The sequence below is a fragment of the Ananas comosus genome, linkage group 2 (genome assembly GCF_001540865.1).
Source record: "Ananas comosus cultivar F153 linkage group 2, ASM154086v1, whole genome shotgun sequence".
NCBI classification, from domain to species: Eukaryota; Viridiplantae; Streptophyta; class Magnoliopsida; order Poales; family Bromeliaceae; genus Ananas; species Ananas comosus.
Genome location: NC_033622.1, coordinates 1553000 through 1579569, shown reverse-complemented (window position 1 = coordinate 1579569; position 26570 = coordinate 1553000). Strand labels below are relative to the sequence as shown.

The window sequence follows — 26570 nt, the reverse complement described above, 5'->3', positions numbered from 1 at the left end:
CTGATGTAATTTTTAATACACGGGGGGTAATTGAGACGTTGCTAAAATGCAAGGGGCTTTTTATAATTTAGCCTATAGTCTTCTGGGCCGGTTCGGACCCGGCCTACACATTTGAATCGGGCCGAACTTGGCCCGACCCGTACCCGGTTAACCCGGCCCATGAACCCGGTTCAGTGGCGTTCCCATTTCCCTCGTAACTACACGGAGAGCACCATTGCGAGAAAAGCGTAATCCCCCGATCCTCCCCCCTTTACCTCTGTTAATGGCGAAATTAGGGTTAGGGTTATGATTAGGGTTTCGATCTAACTCCGAAGCTCGCCTCTCCTCTTCCCGTTTCTCTCGCAGGTGCGTCATCTCCGTCGCCATGGGGAACACCTCCTCGATGCTCACTCAGTACGACATTGAAGAGGTCCAAGAGCACTGCAACCACGCGTGTGAGCTCTCGTTACTCCATTCGATCTAATTAGAACCTGTTTCCGATTCTTAATCATCTAGTTCTTCGATTTGGATAGTATAATTTTTAGATCTACTTTTCGATTAAAGTTGTAATTTTGAGCTCCTCCCTACCCCCTTCGATCCTGGACATCTCATTACTACGTTAGCTCCAATTTGAATCTATTTCCGATCATTAATCATATATTGTTCTGACTTGGATCTAAGTATTAGACCTTCTTTTGAGAAAAGTATGATGCTTACGAATTAAAGTTGTAATTTTTTTTAGTTTCGCAGCAAGAGATTGTCTCGCTCTACCACAGATTTTGCCAGCTCGATCGGAGCGGCAGCGGATTCATCTCTGCAGATGAGTTCTTGTCGGTGCCCGAATTCGCCGTCAATCCTCTCGCTGAGGTTTATCATGGTCTTGTTTTTTTTACTTCGAATAGGAAAAACTTTGGATACGCCTTGATGTTTCACTTTTATTACTCAGTGGTTCAAATTGTGACACTCCTTGTTGCTGTTCTGGTTGCAATGAGAGTTTGATTAAAATGCTGTTTAAACCTGACAATGTAGCTCATGTAACCACTGTATATAAGGACTAAGCAATATAAGGTGCAATGGGATTGATTAATAAAATTGTTATCAATAAATCTTAAACGAGCTAGAGTGTAGAATCTGGCTATACCCAAAGGAATATATGAAGTTTTTTATCTAGTTTTTTGAGTATTTGTCGGGTGCTAACTGCTTTGGCAGAGGCTGTTGAGGATGCTGGATGGTTTGAATTTCAAGGAGTTCGTTGCATTCTTACCGGCATTTAGCTCTCGCACGAGTCTGCAGCAGAAGATTGAATGTAGGAAATACATGTTTCTAAGGACAATTCCTTCTCGTCCCGATTCAGTATTCTCGGCTTGTCTTAATTTCGTTATGCTATTTTTGTAGTTATATTTAAGGTTTATGATTTGGACTGCAATGGGAAGGTTACATTCGATGATGTATTGAATGTGTTGCGGGACTTGACTGGTTCCTTTATGTCTGAGCAGCAAAGGCAGGTTAGTTGGGTTCTAATTTATGGGTTTGTCTTACGTTTTATGGAAGTCGTTGAAGTACTAACTTAGATCCATAATTCACATATTCGAAATATGATAATCTAAAATATATGATATTGCCTGAACATCAAATATTTACCATTTTTTCCTAACTTGCTCATTTTATATAGTGCCATAGTTTAATATCTGCTTAGTAACATCAATTGAAATGTTCAAGGAACTTTGCATCCATCTTATAATTCTTATATCCAATTCGTATCCATTTACATGTTATATACATAATTAAATATGGATTCACCTCTAGAATCCAAGATTCCAGGTTAATATCCATATTCCTATCTGCATGTGGCAAAAAAAGAGGATGTCAGTATGGATTTACCGTTATAAGATCCTTTTGATTTTTCCTCTCTAACTCTTGTCCTTCAATAGCATCGTCGCTTCTTATGAAGCTTGCTTCAAATTTTTTATTAGTCCCTAATCTATTAATTTGGTACTCTGCTTACTCAGTCCGTAGATACAGGAGTGTTTGGATTTAACAATTATATGGTTTCTTGTCTTGTATCTAGATGCCAATATTTTCTTTTTCTTCTTAGGAGGTTCTGACACGGGTATTAGAAGAAGCTGGATACACACCGGATTCCTCGCTAACTCTGCCCGACTTCATGAAGGTAGTTTCTCCGAGTCTTCTCACCTGAAAGGTTTTGGCTATGCTGCATCGTTCTTGAAATCAACTGTATGATATTTGTATTGCAATCCATGCTGTTTGATATGATTTAAGTCCAGCTGCTACGTAATTGACTTGTCATCTATTGGAAAAGATGTGACAGCTAAATCAGCTGCTGCTACGTCATCCTAGAGTTTTGAATTAAACACAGTGATAAAATGACTTGATCGACGGTATGTTACCAAAGTAACATTTCGCGATAGGTAATTTGCATCGCCTAATAGAAGAGCATAACTTGTGAATCTTTATTTTCTGAACACTTTTGGTTATCGCGCAGTCCTTTCTTTTATGCAAACTTATCTAAAGGCTGAGCACTAATTTGTATGCGATGTATTTCTTGGTAATTTCAATTTACGTGATTCAATTTCGCCAGAATCTGCCATTGCTACCGCTGTTGGTAAAAACATTCAGTCCGTCTGTCCCTTGTGCTCAGAACAGTAGCTTGCTTCTTCTACTTTCAGAACTACATGTTTAAATAGAAGTCAAAACTTCGAATCTCGGTCGATACCAGATGTTTAACCACTAATTCTCTCGCAGATCCTCGGCAACTCTGATCTGAAGATGGAGGTCGAAGTTCCAATCGACTAGCAAGCTTCTTTAAGTAGATTCTTCGTCTCATATTCATCCAGTAGTATTTTTCCCCTCCTGGGGGAGAAATTCGTCGCATTTAAATTATGCACCAGATATTATCCTCTTCATTTGGAAATCACTGGATCATTTTTAAAATTGAATTAGTTTATGTTTATGATGTGAGCAGTTACATTTGCTGTACCAAATGATCTTAGATTTTTGCATGCTTTCCTTTTATTGATGATGAAACAAAATTACAATTACAATTGGTCTCTAATATCATTAGAATTCTTGGATAATTCATGGACCTGTTATAATTTCCTGGCCCAATAATCATTTAATAATTGATGTATTATTTTCATACTAATGTGAACTACTAATTCGTAAATAATTCAGTAATAAGTAATAACTGCGTTATTATTTTCTGCACCCGATAATAATCATTTATCAACCCTAATCCTGGCTGGGCTTGGCCCAGAATCCAGATTAGAGAGCGAGGGTCAAAATAACCGTCCATCACATGAAATGCACGAATCTCAAAGCAACACAGATGGTGTTTGATGGCTTTTTAATGTTGATGACCTTGATTGGGGTAATCAATGCTCGTATTATCTCAACTCAAATCACGGTTTTAGCGCGCGTGAATTAGTGGATTACAATAAATACTAATATATATATCAAATAAGCTCAATGCAATCTGACGGTTCACACCCGCCCTCTCCATCAAATTTAGTTCATCGTGTAGGGCGCACGAATCTCAAAGCAATGTATAAACGGAATCTAATGGTCTATTATTATTATTATTATTATTATTATTTGTATCATAAGGTTTGTACCTATGGTGATTCTTTGGCTGACACGTGGGTCCCACACAGGTGGGTCCCACACGTGTGTCGTCATTAGCCGTTGTAGGACCGTTAGGTTAACGGCCATTTGAAAAACCTGGCGAGGACTAGCCGTAGAAAAATTTGGACTACACATAACACTCATACCCTTTTTTATGAAAAGGGAACAAGTCCAATGCTTAATTCTCTCCTCAAATAATAGAGGGAGAGCGAAAATAAAGGAAAAAAATAATAGTAAGAGAGAGAGAGAGAGAGAGAGAGAGAGAGAGAGAGAGAGATTATACGGAGGGTGAAACATTTTTGGGTTTAATTTTGGGGCCAACATTGGATTCTTTTGCAATACTTTGGTTCCCCTCCTCCATCGTCAACTCCATCAATAATAATTTTTCTCTTCACTTCTCTCTCTCTCTCTTTCTTAAACATTGTTTTTTTCCTTCTTATAATTGAAGAAAATTATAAGACAAAAAAGTAAAAAAGAAAATCGTGTTTTCGCGCCTTGCTTCGGCGATCGACGGAAAGAAAGATTATATGGTGAGTTTTCTTTTGATGAGTTACAAAATGAATTTGGTAATTTTCCACAATTTTTTTTTCTTTTTTGTTCTTTTGGTAAGAAGATCTTGCTATGGGCCAACATTGGATTATTTTTTGTGGTGAGTTACAAAATGGGTTACAAAATGTAATCTTTTTTACTTTTATTTGATTTTTTGGTGCTGTGATTGATGAAAAGAATTGGGAAATTTTGATCATCTTAGCATTTTGGGCTCCTTTTATTATAACTTTATGTTCTGAATTTTAAAAGGAAAAAAATATGTTATAAATTTCATGCTTGCTGCCGCTTGATGAGGAATTGCAAGTGGTTTTAATCTCTTCGTATCTTTAGAGCTTCGTAAAATAACTGTTTATCTCTAAAAGCTTAAGCAAATAACGAGTTTGCAGGGTTAGATTTGAAACGTTTCAACGAGCCTAAGATCTTTTATTTTGATAACGTGTGAAATGATAACTTGTATCTAAGAACTTAAACTGTCAGAGAAAGGTACTTTTAGTGATTTATATTCAACACGCCTGATTTGCTTCGATCTCGATTGAGTCTCGGAGAAACAAAAAAAAGAGGTGTACTTTAAACAAGAGAAAGAGAGCATTTACATCAAGATCATGTTGTGGAGATGATCCTCTGCATTGTATGATCAATATGCTCTAATTATCATCTTTATTTCGAGATTTACGGTGACTTCTCGCAGGTTGGAGGGGAACTGAACCACTTTTTTCGGCTAAAACATTGAAAATCAAACCTTAGCAAATTCTCTAGATATGGCGGAAGGCGAGGTTGGGCAGTTAAAAGAAGCACTATGCAACCAATACATGATAATGAAGAAGCTGTACATGGATCTAGAGGAGGAGAGAGACGCGTCGGCGACCGCAGCGAGCGAGGCCTTGTCGATGATCTTACGACTTCAGAGAGAGAAAGCCGCGGAAAAAATGGAAGCGAGCCAATACAAACGAATGGCGGAGGAGAAGATTTGTCACGCCGAAGAATCCTTAACGGTCCTCGAAGAAGTGATGCAGCAAAAAGAACTCGAGATCTCGCTCCTCAGAAACCAACTTCAGCTGTACAAGCACAAGTTGTCGAACATCGGTGTCACCGTTCTCGACATCGGAGATGAGAGAGTTTACGGTGAGAAGTATTCGAGCGATACGAGCGACCGACATAGCCTTTCGGTCAGAAGGAACTCTTTGCCTTCGCTTCATTTCGATAAGTTTTTCCGTGACATGGACGGAATGGATGAGAACGGTTCGCTGCCGCAGTCGATGCAGAAGAAGCTCGACGAGTATGCAAACCAACTCACCGAAAAATGTAGTGAAAAAGAAATTGGAGACCAGATTAAGAAGGAATCTGCAATTGAAGACACCGCGAAACTCGCGCAGGCTAAATCGAGTTCGACTATTCATCCCGTAAGCTCGGGACAGGAGTCTTCGTCGTCGTGTTCGTGGTACTCGGCATTGAGCCACGAGGTGTTACACGATTCGATCGTCGGAATGAAGGCTAGCGGTGAAGCCGAATCGAATGAGAACTCGGTCCATTCGACCTTCGTCCACGACATATTTGAAGTATCGGAAAATTGCGACTGTCGCAACAAAATTGATGTTCACAGGAAGGACGCGAAAGGATCTAATTTCAAGTCTGAAGTAACCGATGATCAGCGACTGAACAAGGCACTCATGACTAGACACAATCGAAGCGATATTTCCGAGTCTGAGAAATGGAAACACTTGCTCCAAGAGTTCAAACTATGTTCGCCAATTAAGGGTGCTTTTTCGGAGAACAACAGGAGCTCGACGTCGCAGGCGAACTTAGAACAAATCAAGAAACAGATGAAGCAACTCGAGGATGAGAAGAGTACGCGAAAAGACGATTCTGAGAAAAGTAAGGAGCAACTGAAATTGCTGAAGGAGATTTGTGAGCAGCTCAACATGTTAGAATCACACATAAAAAGATCGAACTCGCAAAAGTTCCTCCCACAGGATGATCCCACAGTAGTGTCCATCATGGAGGTAAATATCTAACTAATTTTTGTTTTCATTTTGATTAAATTTTAAATTCATAACATTTCTAGTCGCGCGATTTGATTCTTAAAAGTTTTTGATTTGAACGATTTAGGCGCCAAGTTTGATCCCAATTTAGAATGCGTCCTCGAAGCTTAATTGTTATGCTGAACAAACTTCACGGACTGAATAATGTATCTGCAAAAGAGAAAATGTTCAAATCATTAAAGAGTTATGAAGAGCAAACACATTTGCAGATTCTGCTTGATATGTCGAAGTTTGTCGCAGAAATTTTTGTTAAATTCTGATTGCCCTAACCTTGCTATTCTGACCGACAGGCCGTTCTATCTTTCTCCATATAGTTTCTACTGCGTCGGAATAATCGCAAGGCATTATCGGCTCAGGTTCTGAAGATGATCGCAACGAATAATCGACGTGTCGAAGCAGAAATTTGTATAAATAATAAAGGAGAAATATACTGTTTATATATATATTTATATATATAGCCTTTTGGTATAAAAAATAAAGAAAAAGGAGCATGTTTATGTTGTTGAATTTGTGAAATTGTGTTCTTACTGTGAACTTGTTCTGAGATTTGAAGAACCTCAATAGTTACTGTACTGATCTTATATACTGCCTCCTATTCGACGAATACTGTTTCTTCGAAGGATTTGATGTGTTATTTGAATGCATCAGCAAATTATTACTGCTATTTTATGCTTCTGACGAAAATTTTGTCGATAATAGTTGAATTTAGATTGGCAAATTGTGTAAGTTCATGAATCATGAAATATCCCTCTGTACTGATGTATTATAACATCTTCGCGATAAGCTTAGTCATTCTGTAAGAAATATGAGTCATTTTTTTACACCAATTCGAATTTGGATTTGATTATGGTCAAGTAAAATCCTACTACTAATAGGACTCGATATGGGCAAATTGGGTCAAATTTAATTCAATATCCCATCAAAATTTGCTAAAATCATTTTAAATTTTAAAAATTTAAGGCTAAATTATAGAAAATCCTCTTATAAATACCTTTTTCTACTTTTCCTTCCAAATTTTTAAAAACCTACATTTTACCCCCTTAATATTTCAAGTTGTTACATTTAGCCCCTCTCAGTCAGGGTTCTATCACTATTTCGTCTATTTCTTATAATTTATACGGAAAATATTCTTTAAAATAACAAAAATATATTAAAAAATTATTTTTTTTATAAAAAAAGGGATAATTTGGTTATTTTGCTCTCTTCATTAAAGCCGTACCCCTATGAAGATATTTTTTAGAATTTTAAGGGAGTAAAATATAGATTTTTGAAAGTTAAAAAGGAAGAGTGAAAAAAAATGGATATTTACGTTGATTTTGCTATTAATTTGACTAAAATTTAAGTTTAAAACTCTAATAAACTACTAAATATTTCGAAATATAAGAATACTTTACACTGTAACTCACCCCCAACTCTTTCTCCCACTCTTCTCGTGTTCCACGCCGAAACCCTAATCCTCCTCCTCCTCCCCCGCCGCCGCCGCCGCCGCCGCCGCCTCGGCGCTGACGCCGAGGAGGAGGTAAAGCTCTCTCTCTCTCTCTCTCTCTCTCTCTCTCTTCTTGTCACCGCCCTGCTTGTGGCGGCGGCGGAGGTAATAATCTAACCCCTGTTAACCGGAGAGAATGGCATGGGTTCATCCGAGGAAAAAAAAGGAGGAATTTGGATTTTAGCATGAGCAATAATTCGCATTATAAGAGAGAAACGATGTGTGTTAGCTTAATCGAAGCATGTTTTAGGAAGGAACTAGGATGTAATGTTAATCAATAAGGGCCTCTTCTTTGGAAAGTAGTAGGATTAAAGTTGATGGTTTTAGGGGAATGAAGCAAGTTTGATGAGCAATATAAGCACTAAAAAAGATGAATTATTCAAGTTGAGAAGTGGAGCTTCACTGTAATTAAGATCTTGTGTTGTCCTGATACTTACGCTTTGTGTGGTCTCGGAATTAATGTTCTTGTAGCTTGTCCTGTTTGCACTTGCGTTATTACTGCTCCGGCGAAGCTTTTGCAAATTGCTGTTTGAAGAACCGTATCGGTTTTCTCGTCGTAATCAAATCAGTGTTTTTTCGGCTTTTGTTTTTTCCTCAAGTTTTATGCTATTAAAAGATTAATTATTCAAGTTGGGAAGTGGAGCTTCGTAATTAAGTTCTCGTATTGTTCTTGTAGCTTATCGTGTTTGCGCTTGTGTTATTGCTTGGGCAAAGCTTTTGCAAAGTGCTGTTTGAGGAAACAGTATCGGTTTTCTCATCATAATCACATCAGTGGTTTCTTGCTTTTACTTTTCCTCAAGTTTTATGCAGTTAATTGGTTGAAGTACGAGGAAGCAAAATGGAAATTACTAGCTAAATTTTTGTTATTTTTTGCTAAACAGAACCTGTAGTTATAGGGTTTGCAAACGATTTCTCATTCATTAGAGCATAATATTACATAGACTGTGAGCGGAAAAAAATGAAATTTAACTGTAGTCACATGGGGCTTTAAATTAGAGCTTTTTCTTTTGAGGCGAATAATACAAACAACAAAGCCTAATTTTTTGGATTTCTGTTTCCTTGTAGGCATTATATATAGTTATATACACTTTGGATGTTATAAACTAAAGTGATGATGGTGCCGCTTGATTCGTCGAAGAAGATCTCATTCCAACGGCAAATCTGTGACGGAGACTTGGTTATAGTTTACGAAAGGCATGACATCATGAAGGCAGTCAAAGTACGTAGCGGTTCCGAACTCCAAAACCGGTTCGGAGTCTTTAAGCATTCCGACTGGATTGGAAAGCCATTTGGGTCCAAGGTGCTCAGCAGCAAGGGCGGGTTCGTGTATCTCCTTGCCCCGACCCCTGAGTTATGGACACTTGTGCTTAGTCATAGGACCCAGATATTATACATTGCGGATATCAGCTTTGTGATTTCCTACCTGGAAATTGTCCCTGGCTGTGTAGTTCTCGAGTCTGGCACCGGAAGCGGTTCTCTTACTACGTCTCTTGCTCGAGCTGTGGCACCTTCTGGCCATGTATTCACATTTGATTTTCATGAGCAGAGGGCGGCGTCAGCTAGGTAAGTCATAAATTATCTGCAATCTATGATCGATTCTGTTCTGATATCTTTTAAATTACCTGCAATGCATGATTTGTGAGATTACTAGTAATATGTCTTGAATATTATGATTGAAGGGAATCATTATTCATTTGTTAAAGATCCAAATGTCATAGAGAAGGAGGATTTCTGATAACACGCATGAATGCGAGTTTGTGTAGTTAATTTCTTTTTGATATTAAAACTATTTCTTTCTCAAAATTGGTTGTGAAAAATACCCAATCACATCAAATTGAAGAAAATAAGGCGGCGTGGGGGGTGGGAAGGAGAGATTGGGCATGTGATAAGGAAGTATCTCACCAATTTGTCACCGGCATCGTACATCCTTGGTATAAATACCAGGATTTAATGTAAGAAGCCCCACAATTTGCATCTTAAATGCTATATTCCCATGTTTATCTCACATATTGCTGCAAAAATGGCCAGCAGTCTTGTTGCTACTGTTTGGAGTAATGTTAGTAGAAGAGAAGTTAACAATTTGTGCATTAAAATTTTCCTGAACAGCTTCAATCTGCAGCAGAAGTAAACGCTCCAGATTGGAGCTTATAAGCTTTCGAGGATCAAAAACTTATTCCAGTTTCCGCCATTCTAGAAGCTCTAGACTCTTCCAGAGGTTACTGCAGCTGGCGCGGAAGCTAGTCAAATGGTTGCATTGTTGCTAATTGTAAAGAACCGATTCTTCTGATACTATCTTGCTGTACGATACATATTGTGTCGACATTCTCTAATTGCTCTTGGGAACTTGTTCCTCATTTAGATACTATTTTGTTGCTTAAAATTTACGTCCCGTTTCAACAGGGAAGATTTCGAGAGAAATGGTTTAAGTGGTTTGATCACCGTCAATGTTAGAGACATTCAAGGGGAGGGATTTCCGGCAGAGCACAGCGGATCGATTGATGCTGCGTTCCTCGACCTCCCGCAACCGTGGTTGGCGATACCATCCGCCGTAAGAATGTTGAAGCAAGACGGAGTGTTGTGCTCGTTTTCCCCGTGCGTCGAGCAAGTGCAGCGCACCTGCTCGACTCTTCGGTCGAACTTCACCGGTTAGTCCCTTTCGACATCACCGTCGACGAACTCTTTCGCAATGCATGCTGCACCAAGGCTTATTCACTCCTCATGTGCAGATATTCGGACATTCGAGGTTCTTCTACGAACCTACGAAGTCCGCGAGAGCAAACGAGCGGATACCACAGTCGAAGAAGAAGAAGAAGAGGGTGCTGCCATTGGGCCGCCGCCTCAAAAGAGGCGGCAATGCTCGTCGACCGGGTTGAACCCTTGTAGCGCGGAGAGAAGCTCTTCTGTCACGGCAAAGCCATGCGCCACTGCGAGGGGACACACCGGTTACTTGACATTCGCGAGGCTCGGTTTGCGGGAGGATCAAAATGCGAAAACCGAGTAGCCGATATTCGACAATAGTGGTTTGAATTGCACACCAATTTCATCTTCTTTTCTCAAGGGTTGTGGAATGGATTGTGTTCCAAAGATTTTCGTTTTCCGCGTATCAAACTAAACCCTAGTTTAGAAGATTCAGGGGTGGATTTTATTGGTTAAAATCCGTAAGCACTGTATTATGGCTGATGCTTGCACAACAATTGATGCAATTTTTTATCAACAAAATAATTGAGAATATGTAGCCTAAACTGTTGCTCTTTTTTTTTTTGTTTTTTTAATTTATCAATTATGCAAAACTTAATGTCCTTAAGCAAAATGCGAAACAACTTTAGCAAAAGTATCTACTATATATTTTGGTAATTTTGTGCAATGCATAGAGTTACTTATTTTGCTGGGAACAAAAAAAAAAAAAAAAAAGGTCTCTGTGAAACTTCTTATCAACTGGTAAAGTAGCTAAAATAAATTACAAATATTTAATGATTCATCACTTGTAAGTGTTTTTTTTGGTTTTTGTATTCTCCCAGAGATAATCATTTCTCTCTCTCCTTGATTTTTATTTTTTCCTCTTTAATATTATACTTATTCTTCCACTACTCTTTAAATCATATTTGTTTTTTATTATTAAAAGAAAATGAAAGCTAATTCTAGCTATTAAATTTCTATATTGATAATGTTGGATTATGTAAAGTCATATTTCAAGTTGATATGAAAAATTTGACTTTAATTGAATCTAATCTTATTCCAAAAAATTAGGGAAAGTGCACATTTTTTATTTTATAAGAGAGCAAAGTGTAGGTTTTTAAATGTCAGGAGGGGAAAGTGAAAAAGCGGGTTATTACAGGAGGTTTTCTGTAATTTAGCCTAGATATTATATTTAAAATCTGACTCAACAAATTCATCAGAGAATAGTTTTTATAGCATGGAGTCATGGAGATCATTACTCGTTCAAAAAGCATGTGACTAATTAATTTATAGCTAAATAATTTACAATACTATGTGGATAAGAGAATAAGAAGTTGAATATAATTAATTTATAATTATTTTCATATAAATTACTCTCATTCTCTGTGTCCTCCTATGCCATAATTTTTTTTATTATTTTTGATCAATCACCAACTAATCGGTTTCTTATAAAATGTGGCCTCGTGCTCCTTGCCTTTTTATTTATTTATTTATTTATTTATTTATTTATTTATTTCATTGTTTACTATAGTTTCCTCCATGTTCAATGTTTGAGATATTCTAATATGTAACACATATTAAAATTTGTATTTCTTAAGATAAGCGAGGGGACATTTAGAATTATCTGTTTTCGCACTTCACCCATTGTCTCTTTAAAAAATTTTATTTTGCCTCCATAAAATTAAAAGATGTGGCATTTAATCCAACATATTTTCTATTCTGTGTATAAATTATGCAGTACAATCAAATAACTTACTTAGATACTTATTATACTTTTAAGAGCATGTTTGATTTACGAAATTTAAATTTTTTATTAAATGATAAATTTTTTTGTTCTATGAAAATAATTTTGTTTTGTATCTATCTTAGAATATACAGAGTATATATGTTATTAATTATGCACACGATGCACCCTATGCAACTAGCTTTCATATTATGATGATATATCCAAAAAAATATGTTACCTAAAATATTGAACTTAAAAGCATACAATACCCATGTTAGGCTTTTAGCTCCTCTTAGAAATATAAATAATTTATTTATTTAGTTTGATAAACGTGCATGACACTCTCTTAACACTTTAAAATAAATCAAGAAATTAAACATAAAACTTTTCTTATGAACTTTATAAATAGAGCCTCAAATGACATTTTGATCATTTGCTCTCATAAACCTACATTGATCTCACTTAGCTAGAGATCAAGGAGGGAATATTTGAGCTAACCATGGCCTCGAAGGCGACCGTCGTCGTCGCTCTCACCGTCGTTGCATTGCTTCTCTTCTCCATGTTGCTCGAAGCCAATTCTGCAAGAATTGATACAAACTTTACTAATATTTCTGTGTTCGAAAACTCTACTGATATTTCTGGATGGCTTAGTGTCGACACGTTTAACGTTACCAATATTTCTGGAGCTGTCAACACCACACTCAACCCGTAGTTCGCGATTTTCGTGAATGCATTCTAATTTTATTTTTTTGTGTGTTTTTGGTTGTGAATTTGTGATTCTTTTCTTGTTTTTGTTTTTTTTTTGGTTTTTTTAGGGGATTAAGAAGGAGCTTGTTGATTACATGTGTGTGTATGCGCATGTTATGAATTATGTTAATTGGTTGTGCTATGGTGATGGTTGAATGAATAAAGGTGTTGTTATGGTGTGAATCTTGGATTTGCTAATAAAGTATCTTATTGTTTAATATTTATGAGTAAGAGGAAATTGCATTAATTTATTCAATTATTAGAGATATTTTTATTGTTCCTTTTAAACAGTGCAATTTAAATTATGAGAAGTGTCTTTTGAGCCCTACTTCGTTCTATGCGTCGCGTAAAATGAAATCTGTTAACAGAGAATGATGGTTCTGAAGAAGAGATACATACGATAGAAAAATTTTTAATTGGTGATTAAGAACTTTTAATATGGGAAATGTATGCTTAACAAAGTTAAATAAAAACTAAGCTCCTGTTTGGATATATGAATATTTTATTCGATACATCCTTTTATTTTCTCAAATGTATATTTGATTGATAAGAAGTGCTTTTAAATATTTAGAATGAAATATAATATTTGAATTTTAAGTTATTTTTTTAAAAAAATAGGATAATTCAGTCGTAGGTAAAAATATACTATTCTACCAAATCATAATAGCAAAATAATTGAAGAAGCAAAAATAAAACTCTTTATTTACAGTCATACTAAAATTCCTCGTATATTATTTTGACATCCAAACGGAGGCCGAAGGAATTTCAATCCAACTTACGATTTTATATATAAATATTCAAAACTATATTATATTTGAGCAATACTACAGATACACTCTAAGGTAGGATGTATATCTTACACCAACTTCATTTTAGGGTCATTTTTGTTACATCAATATTTTTGAATTTTATTAAAAATAAATTTGATTTTTATCAACTCTAAGATTGCCGGTGTAAAATCTACACTCTCTTCTGGGGTGTACGAGAAACATTTTCTATTATATTTACATTGGACCGCAGAATTTTTTACTTTTTGTTAAATAAAGTTAAAATAATTAACAAATTCAATCATTTTCTAGCGAATGAAACTCAAATAATTAATAACTAATAAATAATATAATCATAAATTTTAATTAAATTTTCAACTAAACTAACTAAAATAATTTAATTTTGGAAAAATAAAATATTAAGCTAGTCGCAATCAAAACGTTCAGAGTTGACTGGCCGTATTTACGCGGTTGGCTGAGAACTTAATGGTCGATGTCTGAGGCTTCAAATTTGAAGCTCAATTGCTTCACATTTTAGCTGATTTTATTTTTGAAAAGGGATAATATCTAATGTACTTTTCAAAACTTAAAAAATATTTAATTTAACCCTAATTTTCAAAATTACTTTTTTCATTTTCAAATTTATTCCCGAAAAGTATCAATTTTCTTCAAATATACCTTTGCACTTGAGGGTTTATTCCAAAGATTTAAATATTTAGAGGGTTTTCTAAAAAATAAAGCATAAATAAAAAAGTAGAATAGTAGTCATGGGTATATAGAAAATTACCCTTTTTTAATGAACAAAATGGATAACATAATTTTTTTTTTTTTTTGGGTATTATGGATGCAAACGGGACGGATCTAGGGCGAGAGCGGTTTTCCACCTTCTATGCCGTGTCTTATCAGATAAGGCGGATTTGGATCGTGACAAGAGCTAATTTTCGACAAAATTTTTTTACACATCAGAACGAATCAAAGAAAGAAAATGTCTCGAATCTCTTTTTTCATTTACTTGGCAGATCGAAACAAATTCAATTTGAATTATAATTTTTTTTATTTTTAATTTTATTTACTATTTTATACGAAACGGATCTAAAGGAGAGCCCGAATCCATTTACATCCCTCGACGTATGGTTGTAGTGGCCTCAAATTCTTAATCCATTTCCACATTTAAAAAAAAAGAAAAACTTTAAATACCACCCTTGTGGTTTCATAATTTTTCACTTTAATACATTATAGTTAAAGTGTATCAATTCAGTACCACGTGGTTTTACATTTTCTCACTTTAGTACTCCGTGGTTTAAAGTGCATCAATTTAGTAGCATGTGGTTTCATTTTTTTTTTTTCGTCTCCGTTAATATACAAAAAAACTTCAAATATCTACCTAGATTTATCGAATATTTACTTTAGTACCCCTTAGTTTTAACTTTGTTACTGATTTTTTTTTTCCTCCGTTAATATTTCGTTAAATTATATACAAAAAACTTCAGATACCCTATCTAGATTTATCGAATATTCACTTTAGCATCCTTTAATTTTAACTTTGTCACTGATTTAACGAAAAAAATTAGTGAAATGGATAATAAAAAGAGAAAAAATGAAACCATAAGATACTAACTTGATATACTTTAAACCACAGGGTACTAAAGTGAGAAAGTGTAAAACTACAGGGGCTAACTTGATACACTTTAAATCACAGGGTACTAAAGTGAGAAAGTACGAAACTACAGGGGCTAACTTGATACACTTTAAACCACAGAATATTAAAGTGAGAAAGTGCAAAACTACCGAAATGGTATATGAAGTTTACCCCAAAAAAAAAAAAAAGAAAAAAAAAGCCCAAATTGTTGGCCATCCTCTTCCCTATAAAAAGCGCTTCTTCAAAAAGCACTGTGGCTTCTCCTACTCTCATCTCCAATATCACCAAAGCAGCTTCTTCCCAACTAAGAAGCACAAGGTGAATCCAAAACCCTTTTTTTTCCTTTTTTTTTTAAACTTACTTTTTACATATAATTCTAGGTCCCTATTAGATTCTTACTCTAGATCAAAGAGGGATTTTTGAGCGAAAATAATGGTAAAAATGTGTAGAGAATAATCGCTCAAATGTAGGCCATTTATTTATTTATTTATTTTCTTTTTTGAGCTATTCTAGTTGGTTAAATCGAAGATTTTTGCTATGTTTACTGGTTATATTTTCGGTTAGCAATTAATTTTTCTAGGGTTCTTTGTTAAAAAAGTGATTAAAACCATTGAATTTGATGGAATCATTGATAAATTTTGTAAAATTCCCAATTTATGTGGCTAAAATCACTTAATTTAAGAAAAAAAAAATCAGATGTTAAAGGGGTGCCATTTCAAAATCGCCCATCAAAATCGTCCAATTTCACTTTAATCTTGAATAATTTGTTGATTTTCTTTTTCTTTTTCTTTTTTTTTTTTGAACTACACTTAAATTTTGAATAATGTTTTTGTTTCAGCTTCCACTGCAATCAGCTTTTCCCTGAAGCTCTTATTATTCACAAAATTTTGAGATGGGTGTTTAGATAGAATGGGTTCTTTGAAATTTCCTACCCCACAGGATATTTTTGAGTGCAAAAGATGCAATTTTTTGCGAAATTCTTTGCTCTCCGGAGCGGATTTGGTCGGTTTTAGTTCGCAGGTATCGCCGATTAGCGTCGGACGTGTTGTAGATTGGAAGAAGGAAGCAAGAGGAAATGTAAAATGTCGCGGGTTTTTGTTTGATGTTAGAAGTGGCGAGTTTTCATATGTTTCTGGCATTAGTAGTTCGAAATTTAATCCGAAGGTTAGGTTGAGTCACATTAAAGTTCACAGTTCAAAGCACGACGGCGATTCCCGATCAGTATCCGAACTATCTGATAAATCTCACACAACTCGTGTTAGTAATGCGCGTTTGCCGAATCTCGTCACGAGTCGTAGAGATAATGTGTGTAGAAAGAAGAAAAGGAATGTATGGAACCGAGTCGTGGGTATTCAGAAGCCGGCGAGACAAAAAGTTGCTTTATCTGCTATTGGCCCTAATTCTGGCGTGGAAATGTGTAATTCTGTTCTAAAGCATCTCGCGAAAATCAGCGATGAGAAAACACTTGATTTCTTCGAGCGGATGAAGAGTAATGGAAAACTTACGAGAAATGCCGACGCGTATCGTCTAGCCCTTAGAGCATTGGCGAGGAGGGAGGAGTGGTGTAGAGCTGAGTCATTGATTCAAGAAATGGTTTCGCTCTCAGAGTGCGAAGTCGACATTCAAGTGTTTAACCCGCTAATATATGTGTGTGCGAAAAGAGGCAACGTCGACTGGGGAACAAAGTGGTTTAACTCGATGTTAGAAAGAGGCGTCGAGCCTAATGTTTCTACAATCGGCATGCTCATGAATCTCTATCAGAAAAGCAGCGATCTTTCTCAAGCCGAGTACACTTTTTCTCTTATGAGAAGCTACAAATTGAAGTGCGTAAATGCGTACTCTTCGATGATCACCATATACACACGTTCGGGCTTGTACGCGAAGTCGGAGGAGATCATCAATCTAATGAGAAGGGACGAAGTGATTCCGAATTTGGAGAATTGGTTGGTTCAGCTTAACGCTTATAGCCAACAAGGTAAACTCGAAGAGGCCGAAGCCATTCTAAAATCGATGATTGAGGCTAGAATTTCCCCAAATATTGTTGCGTACAACACCTTGATTACTGGGTACGGAAAGATATCTAATGCGAATGCTGCGAAAAGTATATTTCAACAACTTGAGTGTATCGGCTTAGTACCTGACGAAACAACTTACAGATCCATGATAGAGGGTTTTGGTAGGGCGGACAACTATAAGGAGGCAATGTTTTATTACGAGGAACTCAAGAGATTAGGGTTTCATCCAAGCTCGTCCAATTTCTCCACGATAATTAATCTACAAGCGAGGCATGGGGATGAAGAAGGTGTAGTTCAAACTATTAAGGATATGAGAGCATCGAAATGTCAGTTTTCGTCCATGATTAGTACCCTTCTTCGGGCATACGAAAGGGTTGGAAGGATGGAGAAGCTCCTTCCTATTCTAGAAGCTTCTTTTTACGAGAATATTCTAATCGATCCTACGTCGTGCTCTATTTTAGTCACGGCGTATGTTAAAAATTCCTTGTTGGATGAAGCTCTACGAGTTTTACGTGATAAGAAGTGGGAGGATCCCAACTATGAAGACAATTTATACCATCTTTTGATATGTTCTTGCAAGGAGTCGGGTCGGTACGAGGATGCTCTTAAGATATACAATCAAATGCCAAAATCTGAGATGAACCCAAATCTACACATCGCATGCTCTATGATCGACATTTTCAGTGCCATGGAGAGATTCACGGATGCCGAGAATCTTTACTTTAAACTAAAAGCTTCGGGCTCCACATTCGACATGATCGCATACAGTATTGTCGTGAGGATGTACATCAAAGCCGAGCTTTTCGAAAGAGCTTGTTCAGTTTTGGACGCGATGGAGAAGCAAAAAGACATCATTCCGGATACTTATCTTTTTCGCGACATGCTACGGACTTATCAAAGGCGTGGAATGCTGGAGAAGTTGGCGAATGTCTATTATTGGATACTTAAGGTCGGAGTCGACTTTGACGAGGCCATGTATAACTGTGTGATAAACTGTTGCGGGCGCGCCTTACCCGTGGATGAGTTGTCGAGGCTTTTCGATGAGATGATTCAGCGTGGGTATTCGGCTAACACAATCACTTTTAACGTAATGCTCGATGTATATGGAAAAGCCGGGCTTTTCAGAAAAGCTAATAAGGTGTTTTGGATGGCTCGCAAGCTGGGTTTGGCCGATGTTATTTCATATAATACCATCATAGCAGCTTACGGGCAAAGCAGAAAATTCAAGAGCATGCGATTGTTAGTTCGAAGAATGCAGAGTGCCGGTTACAGCATTTCACTCGAGGCATACAACTGCATGCTGGATGCGTACGGAAAAGCAGACCAACTCGAGGAGTTCAATGAAGTATTGAGAAAGATGAAGGAAGCAAAATGCGATTCCGACCACTACACGTATAACATTATAATTAATATCTACGGGAAAAAGGGTTGGATCGAAGAGGTCGCCGGTGTGCTTAAGGAACTTAAGCAGCGCGGTCTCGAACCCGATTTGTATGGCTACAATACGCTGATAAAGGCGTATGGGATCGCTGGAATGGCTGAAGAGGCGGTTAAAATAGTGCAGGAAATGAGACGTAGAAAGATAAACCCTGATCGGGCGACTTACAGTAACCTCATCACTGCTCTCCAAAGGAATGAGAATTTTCTAGAAGCTGTTAAGTGGTCTCTCTGGATGAGGCAGATGGGGTGCCCCAGCTGAAAACGCTGTCGCAGAACGATTACACGAGTTCGAATAAGTAAAAGAGCACCATTCGAGGAGATTGCAGAAGCTCTCCTGTTTTCCAGTCCCCTCATAATCCAGGTGTGATTCTCTGATCAAACTGTGAGTTTTACTTAATAATATAGTTTCATACTGCGAGTTTTACTTTTTCAATTTTTTTTGTTCGGGATGAAGCGATCGACCGTTGATGTTTGATAGTCTAATTGTACATCTGTATTTACTAGATATGTTTTCTCTATCCTTCGCTGCTAACAACACGAAACGATTCCTCGAATCCATTTAGTTGGGCATCTTCATATGAATCCGAACACTTTCGCCACTCAAAGAAAGATTCTAATTATCTGGTCATCTTATTTCACCTGCTACTTCCGAGAACTGCAACTGTAGTTTTGTCCTGGACTAGTATACAACCTTTTACTGTAGTTTCAGTTTGGATCCTAACCGTTTTCGAATTTCGATGCAATCTTACTCGTTAGTTCGATGTCTCATAATCGTCGAACGAAAAGTATACAACAATCTCTTTACAGAAGATTATGTACAGAGTTCGTAAGGATTGAATTGGAAGTACTGCATCGGATTAACGGCATTCGAGCTCTCCTCATATTATCTTCTCTGAGGAGCTTCCTACAGAAATTTTCTTTTCTATTTGCAACACAAGTGACTTTTTGGCTTCTCATAGTGTAGACATTTCCATCTGATTGTGCAAGGAATAGAACAAAAGGGGTGTAACTTGCAAGAAAAGCAGAGGCTAGGGGTTTCTGCGTAATTTTTTTTTTCATTTTTTTAGGGATAATATCTAATATACTGTTCAAAACTTCTGAAATATCTTATATATCCCTACTTTTCGAATATTTCTCTGTTATTCAAAAGTAATCCCGCTGTTAATACATGTTAAGTCGGGTAAATAAGAAAAGTTGGTGATGGTAGAAGAGTATATTTGAAAAAGCAAAAATTTAAAATATTTTTTTTGTCCCTATCTTAAGAACAAACAGGAAAAAATAGTAAATTTACAGAGATAACGACTATTTTTAGAATTTAACTGCAGGGATATATTTGAAATAAGTTAGAATGTTAAAAGAGTATTTTAATATTAGTCTTCTAAGAGGGGTAAATTAAATATTTATAAATTTTTTAGGGGTGTATAAGTAATTGCCCTCAGATATGTGTGTAGTTTTTTGTTTAACCCCCCTTTGTCGACTAGTGAATGATTTCTACATGAGATTAATTTGTTCCCAAAATTGTATGGAACCCCCTCAAACTATAGGTCATTTCGCGATGGCCCTCTCGGCTTTGAACTTTTTGATAAAGACCCCTCTTTTAACTTTCAATTTTTAGAAATTGAGAAATTTTAGTCAAAAACATTCAGAATTCCATTGAATTTATCGGCAAATTCATCAATTTGACAATTTCAATCCACTTTTCGCAAATAAAACTGTGGTAATTGATGATTAATTTTTAACAAAATTTTCAACTGAAATATTCAAATTATTCCGAAAATGTCTTTAATGGATCTCAATCAAAAAGTTGAAGTTGAGGTGCAGCATCAAAATTCCCTATACTTGAGGGGGTCTTCATACATATTTTCCATATAATAATGTGGTTCCCTTAACAACTTGTATATATATATATATATATATATTTATTAGTTATATTATTCAAAGTTCTTAAACCCTCATTAATGGCCTCCCCCAGGCCACCTCTTCCTCAGGTACAGCCTCTTACAATTGAATCTCACACTATATTAATACTAATAAATAAACAAATAAATATACATAAATAAATATATAATAGTAATAGTAAAGTAATAATAATTAATGCTATATATTTTAAAATTATTTTCTATCAGATGTATCTAATGATATTTATAGTTGTTTTCAGATGATATTAGAGCAGTAGAAATTTTTAGTTGATCTCACGAGACTCTTTTTTCAAATTTTCTTTCATTTAGTTTAAGCTCGTGTCTTGAATCTGAGTATTGAGTATAATATATTAAAAATATTATTCTCTAATAACAGTATAATACGGTATTTGAATAGATTATCCCCTGTAGCTTCAAAAATTATTTCATATATTACCACTCTCTTGTTGGTGTATGTTAAGCGTGATAATTAATAAATTGTGTCACATTCACTAGTATGATATCATATTAATATGTATAAAAATATGAACTACAACGTTCTTGGATTACTATAATAATCCCACATTATTGTGTTCCCACGTGAAGTTGTAGACGTTTTACACTTCAAATTCCAAAGTTCAAAACCCCTGTTAAAAAATGGAGATGGAGAACACCTGCTCCTCAGAAACCAAGAGCCTCGTCGACGGCTCTGCGTCTGAATCTGCAGAGCCGTCGACGATTGAGGTGAGTGTTGAGAAGCAGAAGTTATGCATTTGGCAGAAGATAGCAGGCCTGGCGGCGGAGCCGCTTGGGTGGGTCGGGATGCTGTGCCGGGAGCTGAGCCCGAGCTTCGTGCTGGGGGTGGCGCTCGTGTACGGCGTGAGCAAGGGGTTCGGCGACGCCGTCTTCCACGTCGCGTCCGACTACTACTGGAAGGACGCGCGCAAGATGCAGCCGGCCGCCGTGCAGGTCTTCCTGGGGCTGTACTACATCCCCTGGATCCTGAAGCCAGTCTGGGGCATCCTCACCGACGCCGTCCCTGTCCGCGGCTACCGCCGCCGGCCGTATTTTATCATAGCAGGTAAATAACGAAAAAGTAATTTTGGAGATGAATGGAACAGTCTCACGTTTGGGGATCGTCTTGTATTACAAACCTACCCGAATAAATTTTTATTCGGATAACAAAATTAATCATAATAATAATAATAATAATAATAATAATAACCAGGGATAATCCAGACCATCGGATCCCCGTCCACCCTGCTTTAAAATCCGTGCGTTTAATCGAATGGTAGATTTTCGTTCGATCTACCTCATCAATCAAGCAAAATGCACGAATTTTAAAGCAGCACGGACGGAGAGATTGGCGACGGTCTTCAATAATTTCTTTTTTAAAAAAAAAAATATAAATACGATAATTAGCTTGAGATTTGAATGGAAATTCCGTAAATGGTACCGCATCTGATTTGATTTAAACATTTTCACAAAAAGTCCCACAATATATATTCCGTTGTTTCTCGAAATCTCTAATATTGTCGCTATATATTGCTGATCCCTTAAGAGGTTTTCGATCGAAGTAAACTATAATTAAGCTTATCAAATTGGTACTAAAATATATTGAAACTAGTGGAGTAATTATTGAGAAAACGATACACAATTAGATAATGATTATTTCGGGATTATTCTTAATAATACTAGAATAGTTAATTTAGTCTCTTCTTTATAGTGTTTGGCAGAATAGTAAAGATAACTTTCCTTCTCGATTTGTTCCGGAACTAAATATAACTTTCATAAAACTTGATTTTTGAAATAGGCATTGTCGGAGTCACCTCTACCGTGGTGGTCTTGTCGGCGACCGGCCTTCCGGTGGTGCTCGCGCTCCTCTGCCTCGTCGGCATGATGGCGAGCGTCGCCATCGGGCTCGTGACTATTGACGCGTGCATCGCGAGGAACAGCATTGAGAAGCCGTCCCTCGCGCCGGACATGCAGAGCCTCTCCATGTTCACCTCCTCCGTCGGCGCGCTCGCCGGATTCTGCGCTAGCGGCGTCTTCGTCCACAAGCTCGGCCCTCAAGTCAGTAAAATAACTGTTTTTTCTCTGAGAGATAAAAACGTACAAAACTTATCTGAATCATAGATCATTTGAAATTTGACTACCTAACCTTTCAAAATTTTGATTCTACTGCTAAATCTTTCAGTTTGTTTGATTTCAATCAGTTAACGGCACTTTGGCTTAAAAATCAAACTTTTTACTTTACCGAATTTACAACTGCAAGAATTATATAAAATATGCTAACTAAATAAGTAAATACAAGCGATTTATTCAAATTTTGAAGTGAAAGTGCTATCGACGGATTCAAATCAAACAAATTAAAAGATTGGATAGTAAAATCAAAATTTTAAAGTATCAGATAATCAAATCAAAATGATTCATAATTCAGATAAGTTTTATACGTTTTTATCGCTAAAATCCTAACCTAATTTTTTTTAAAAATAATTATTTTATTAAATTTATGGTTTTTTTTTAACTTAGAGATAAATAAATAATTAACATAATTTTTTGTGTATGAATATGAAGGGAGCATTGGGGCTTATGGCAATGCCTGCATTGCTATTGGTTTTGGTTGGATTTGTCATATATGAGCAGAAAACAAGTCAACTCCCTGAGAAACAAAAGGTACTTAATTATGTTACTACTTTTTTTTATTTTGCCCTTATTTTGTGACAAATCAATAAATTGGTCCTTCCCAAATAGTTATTCTTAAGGACTAATTTGAAAATATATTTGCCCAAAACCATCCACTTTACCTTGTTTCAAGGTCTAAAAATTTTAAAAAAAAATTTAGATCCTATCTGTAAAATTGTGGTGGAAACTGTCACCAGAGAAGTATCGGTAATAATGCAGTATAATAATAATTAGGGATAACTTCAAAAACCCCCCCTGTGGTTTCGTTTTTCTCTTTTTTTTATCAATTTTATTATTTTTTTTCTCAAATCAGTAACAAAATTAAAATTAAAGGGTACTAAAGTAATTATTCGGTAAATCTAGATGGATATCTAATGTTTTTTTGCATATAATTTAACGAAATATTAAGAAAAAAAGCTATAGAAAAAATAAAAACAAAACCACAGGGGGGCAAATTGATACGCGTTAAACCACAGGGTACTAAAGTGAGAAAGTTGAAAACCACATAGGGGGTTTTTGAAGTTTTCCCTAATAATTAAGTGTTGAAATGGTGTATAGATATGGGCGAAGGTGAGCGCGGCGGTGAAGGGTACAGGAAAGACGATAGCGTATCCAGCAGTGTGGAAACCGACCTTATACATGTATCTCTCTTTAGCCCTCAGCATCAACACACACGAGGGACAGTTCTATTGGTACACTGATCAAACCGTTGGCCCTGCATTTTCTCAAGTAAGGCGTTTTTTCTTTTTTTTTTTGGGGGGGCTAAATTACATAAAATTCTCCTGTCAAAACCTGATTTTTCACTTTTTCTTCCTGTCATTTAAAAACCTACATTTTGTCCCCTTGTAAAATAAAAAATATTCATTTCGCCCCCTGCCGTTAGTAATCCGTTAGGGTTCCGTTTATAAAATATTGTTATATATATTTTTTATGCCAAAAATATCCTCAGCCTTCTCTCTTGTGAACATGGTGAGGGTAGGGATGTCAATGGGTATGGATATCCGAAATTTTATCCGAACCCGAACCCGAACCCGAATGAAACGGATATATCCGATAGATATGGATATGGATTTGGATATGGATATAAAAAATAAAAACCCGACGGATATGGATTCAGATATGGATTTTGATTGTACCCGATCCGAACCCGAACCCGAACCCGACCCGAACCCGAATTTATTTTGTATTTATATATATATATATATATAAATTTGATGTTATATTTGAATTTGTATTTTAAAAATTTAAATTTAATATAATATATTTTGAAATATTAAAAAAAGAAATAATTGTTTCGGGTTCAAATTTTCGGGTTCGGGTTCGGGTTCGGGTTTCGGATTTTTGGTCGGGTTCGGATTTGGATATGGATTTTTAAAATCCGTTGGGTTCGGGTTCGGGTTCGGGTCTCGGGTTTGGAGTCAGATTCGGGTTCGGGTTTTTAAAAATCCGCCCTGAATCCGACCCGTTGACATCTCTAGGTGAGGGACAAAATGGTGAGAGGCAAAATGGTCATTTTATCATCACAGTTCACACCGTACCCCCTGTGAACATTTTTCATTTTACAAAGGGGCAAAGTGCAGGTTTTTAAATGATAGGGGGAGAGAGTGAAAAATCGAGTTTTGACAAGGGGGTTTTTTATAATTTAGCCTTTTTTGTTTTTACCTTAGAAAAATTTCATGTTTGACATATTTTCTAAAGTAAGGGTTAGATCGTATTCATATTAATTGAAAATTTAAAAGAAAGGCTTAGAATTTAGATAGTTTCTGTATTGTTTCCTAACTCCTGAAGCAATCTTTTAGTAATATGGTATCAGAGTCGGTCCTAATTCTTCACTATTCGCGAGACTATGAGTTCGATTGTGTCTCTTACTATAACATTTGACGTATGGTATGTTCCCGCTCACGTGCCATTCGTGTGATAACCGAAACTTGTCTCTTCATGTAGGAATTCATTGGAATAATCTACGCGATCGGCGCGGTGGCGTCGATGGTAGGGGTCCTCATCTACCACAAGATCCTCAAGAATTTCTCGTTTCGGAGTCTCCTCTTCTATGCTCAGCTCCTCTACGCCGTCTCCGGTTTCCTCGACCTCATTTTCGTACTCCGCTGGAACCGAAAGTTAGGAATCCCCGACTATTTCTTCGTGATACTCGAAGAGTCCTGCTCTCATATCATAACTCGCATTCGGTGGATGCCGATGAACGTCTTGAGCACGAAGCTGTGCCCTCCGGGTATCGAGGGCACGTTCTTCGCGCTCTTGACGTGTATCGATAGTCTCGGCTTTTTATCGTCGAAGATGGGGGGAGGAGTTGCTCTCCGCGCCTTTCGCGTTACGCGAACCGATTTTCGGAATTTGTGGCTAGTGGTGTTGATGAGGAACTTGTTGAGGCTCTCAGCTTTGTGCTTGATCTTTCTTGTGCCCAGGGCTGATCAAACTGATGTTCTGCTTCCACCTGATATTCTAGAATCTTCTGGAAGCAGCCAGGATGAGGAGGAGAGTTTGGAGCTTGCAAAGTTTAGTGAGAGGGGGTAAAGGGAAAGAAAAGAAAAGAAAAGAGTTTTAAGTGATTATTGGAGATTATATGTTGAACATTTCAAAATTTTTAGAGTGCTTCAATTTTTTATTTTTATTTTTTTTTATCAATTTATAAAAGATCAGTGGCTTTAAACGAAGGATGCACTAACAAAATAATAATGAAAATTCAGTCTCAACCGTTTATTACATTTTACACGAAAAAAAAAGTAATGAAAGATGATATTTATAGTGAAACAGATTCTAAATCTCGACGTCTTGTTTGTACTAGAACTGTCAACGAGCCGAACACGAACAAGTTGGGGGCTGCTAGTGTTTGCTCATTTATTAAACGAGGCAAATATGAACGAATTGAGTTGTTAAAATATCTATTTAAAATACTCAGCTCGTTTTCGACTTGTTTATTAATTAGCTAAATATGAACCGGCGCGTGAACTATAATTCAGATTGTTTCTACTACTAAGTGAAAAGTTGAAAGAAAATTTAAAAATTAGAATTTTAATCGAATAAATAAAATTTATAAAGTATAGGTATCTTTACATTTAGATCGGCCTAAAATCCAAATTCACAAATAAAATTATTTTTTAAAATTTTAATTTATTTTGTATAAAGTGTGCATTGCATGCTCACTTTCAAGAGTATACATAAATGTCAATATTGACCAATCTATTCCACATAATCTTATTTATATAGGTAATTATTGCACATTTTTTACTCCCCACACTAACTTTATGCTTTCTTAATAAATAA

At 36.4% G+C, this 26570-nt stretch overlaps 4 protein-coding genes across 8 annotated transcripts; all 4 read left to right on the top strand.

The window, feature by feature from the left end:
- Positions 208 to 3074, top strand: LOC109723469 (calcineurin subunit B-like). Its single transcript, XM_020251843.1, has 6 exons — positions 208 to 434; positions 722 to 846; positions 1189 to 1285; positions 1375 to 1484; positions 2075 to 2149; positions 2743 to 3074. The coding sequence occupies exons 1-6, from the start codon at positions 365 to 367 to the stop codon at positions 2791 to 2793; spliced, it is 528 nt and encodes a 175-aa protein (XP_020107432.1). The 5' UTR covers positions 208 to 364; the 3' UTR covers positions 2794 to 3074.
- On the top strand, positions 3876 to 6813 carry LOC109706607 (myosin-binding protein 3). The gene is made up of 3 exons (XM_020227550.1): positions 3876 to 4151; positions 4859 to 6170; positions 6500 to 6813. The coding sequence occupies exons 2-3, from the start codon at positions 4929 to 4931 to the stop codon at positions 6521 to 6523; spliced, it is 1266 nt and encodes a 421-aa protein (XP_020083139.1). The 5' UTR covers positions 3876 to 4151; positions 4859 to 4928; the 3' UTR covers positions 6524 to 6813.
- LOC109723653 (tRNA (adenine(58)-N(1))-methyltransferase catalytic subunit TRMT61A) lies at positions 7599 to 10926 on the top strand. The gene is made up of 4 exons (XM_020252084.1): positions 7599 to 7728; positions 8761 to 9258; positions 10096 to 10340; positions 10422 to 10926. The coding sequence occupies exons 2-4, from the start codon at positions 8807 to 8809 to the stop codon at positions 10694 to 10696; spliced, it is 972 nt and encodes a 323-aa protein (XP_020107673.1). The 5' UTR covers positions 7599 to 7728; positions 8761 to 8806; the 3' UTR covers positions 10697 to 10926.
- On the top strand, positions 15456 to 25917 carry LOC109726798 (probable folate-biopterin transporter 6). Of its 5 annotated transcripts, XM_020256605.1 has the most exons (6): positions 18962 to 19066; positions 21216 to 21684; positions 22417 to 22676; positions 23181 to 23279; positions 23847 to 24017; positions 25233 to 25917. In XM_020256605.1, the coding sequence occupies exons 2-6, from the start codon at positions 21261 to 21263 to the stop codon at positions 25818 to 25820; spliced, it is 1542 nt and encodes a 513-aa protein (XP_020112194.1). In that variant the 5' UTR covers positions 18962 to 19066; positions 21216 to 21260; the 3' UTR covers positions 25821 to 25917. The 5 variants fall into 5 exon arrangements, 1 of the variants encoding a protein (XP_020112194.1); XR_002220616.1 differs by lacking the exons at positions 21216 to 21684; positions 23181 to 23279; positions 23847 to 24017; positions 25233 to 25917 and adding an exon at positions 15456 to 15568 and having other exon boundaries at positions 16089 to 19066; positions 22417 to 22552; XR_002220619.1 differs by lacking the exons at positions 22417 to 22676; positions 23181 to 23279; positions 23847 to 24017; positions 25233 to 25917 and adding an exon at positions 15456 to 15568 and having other exon boundaries at positions 16089 to 19066; positions 21216 to 21412.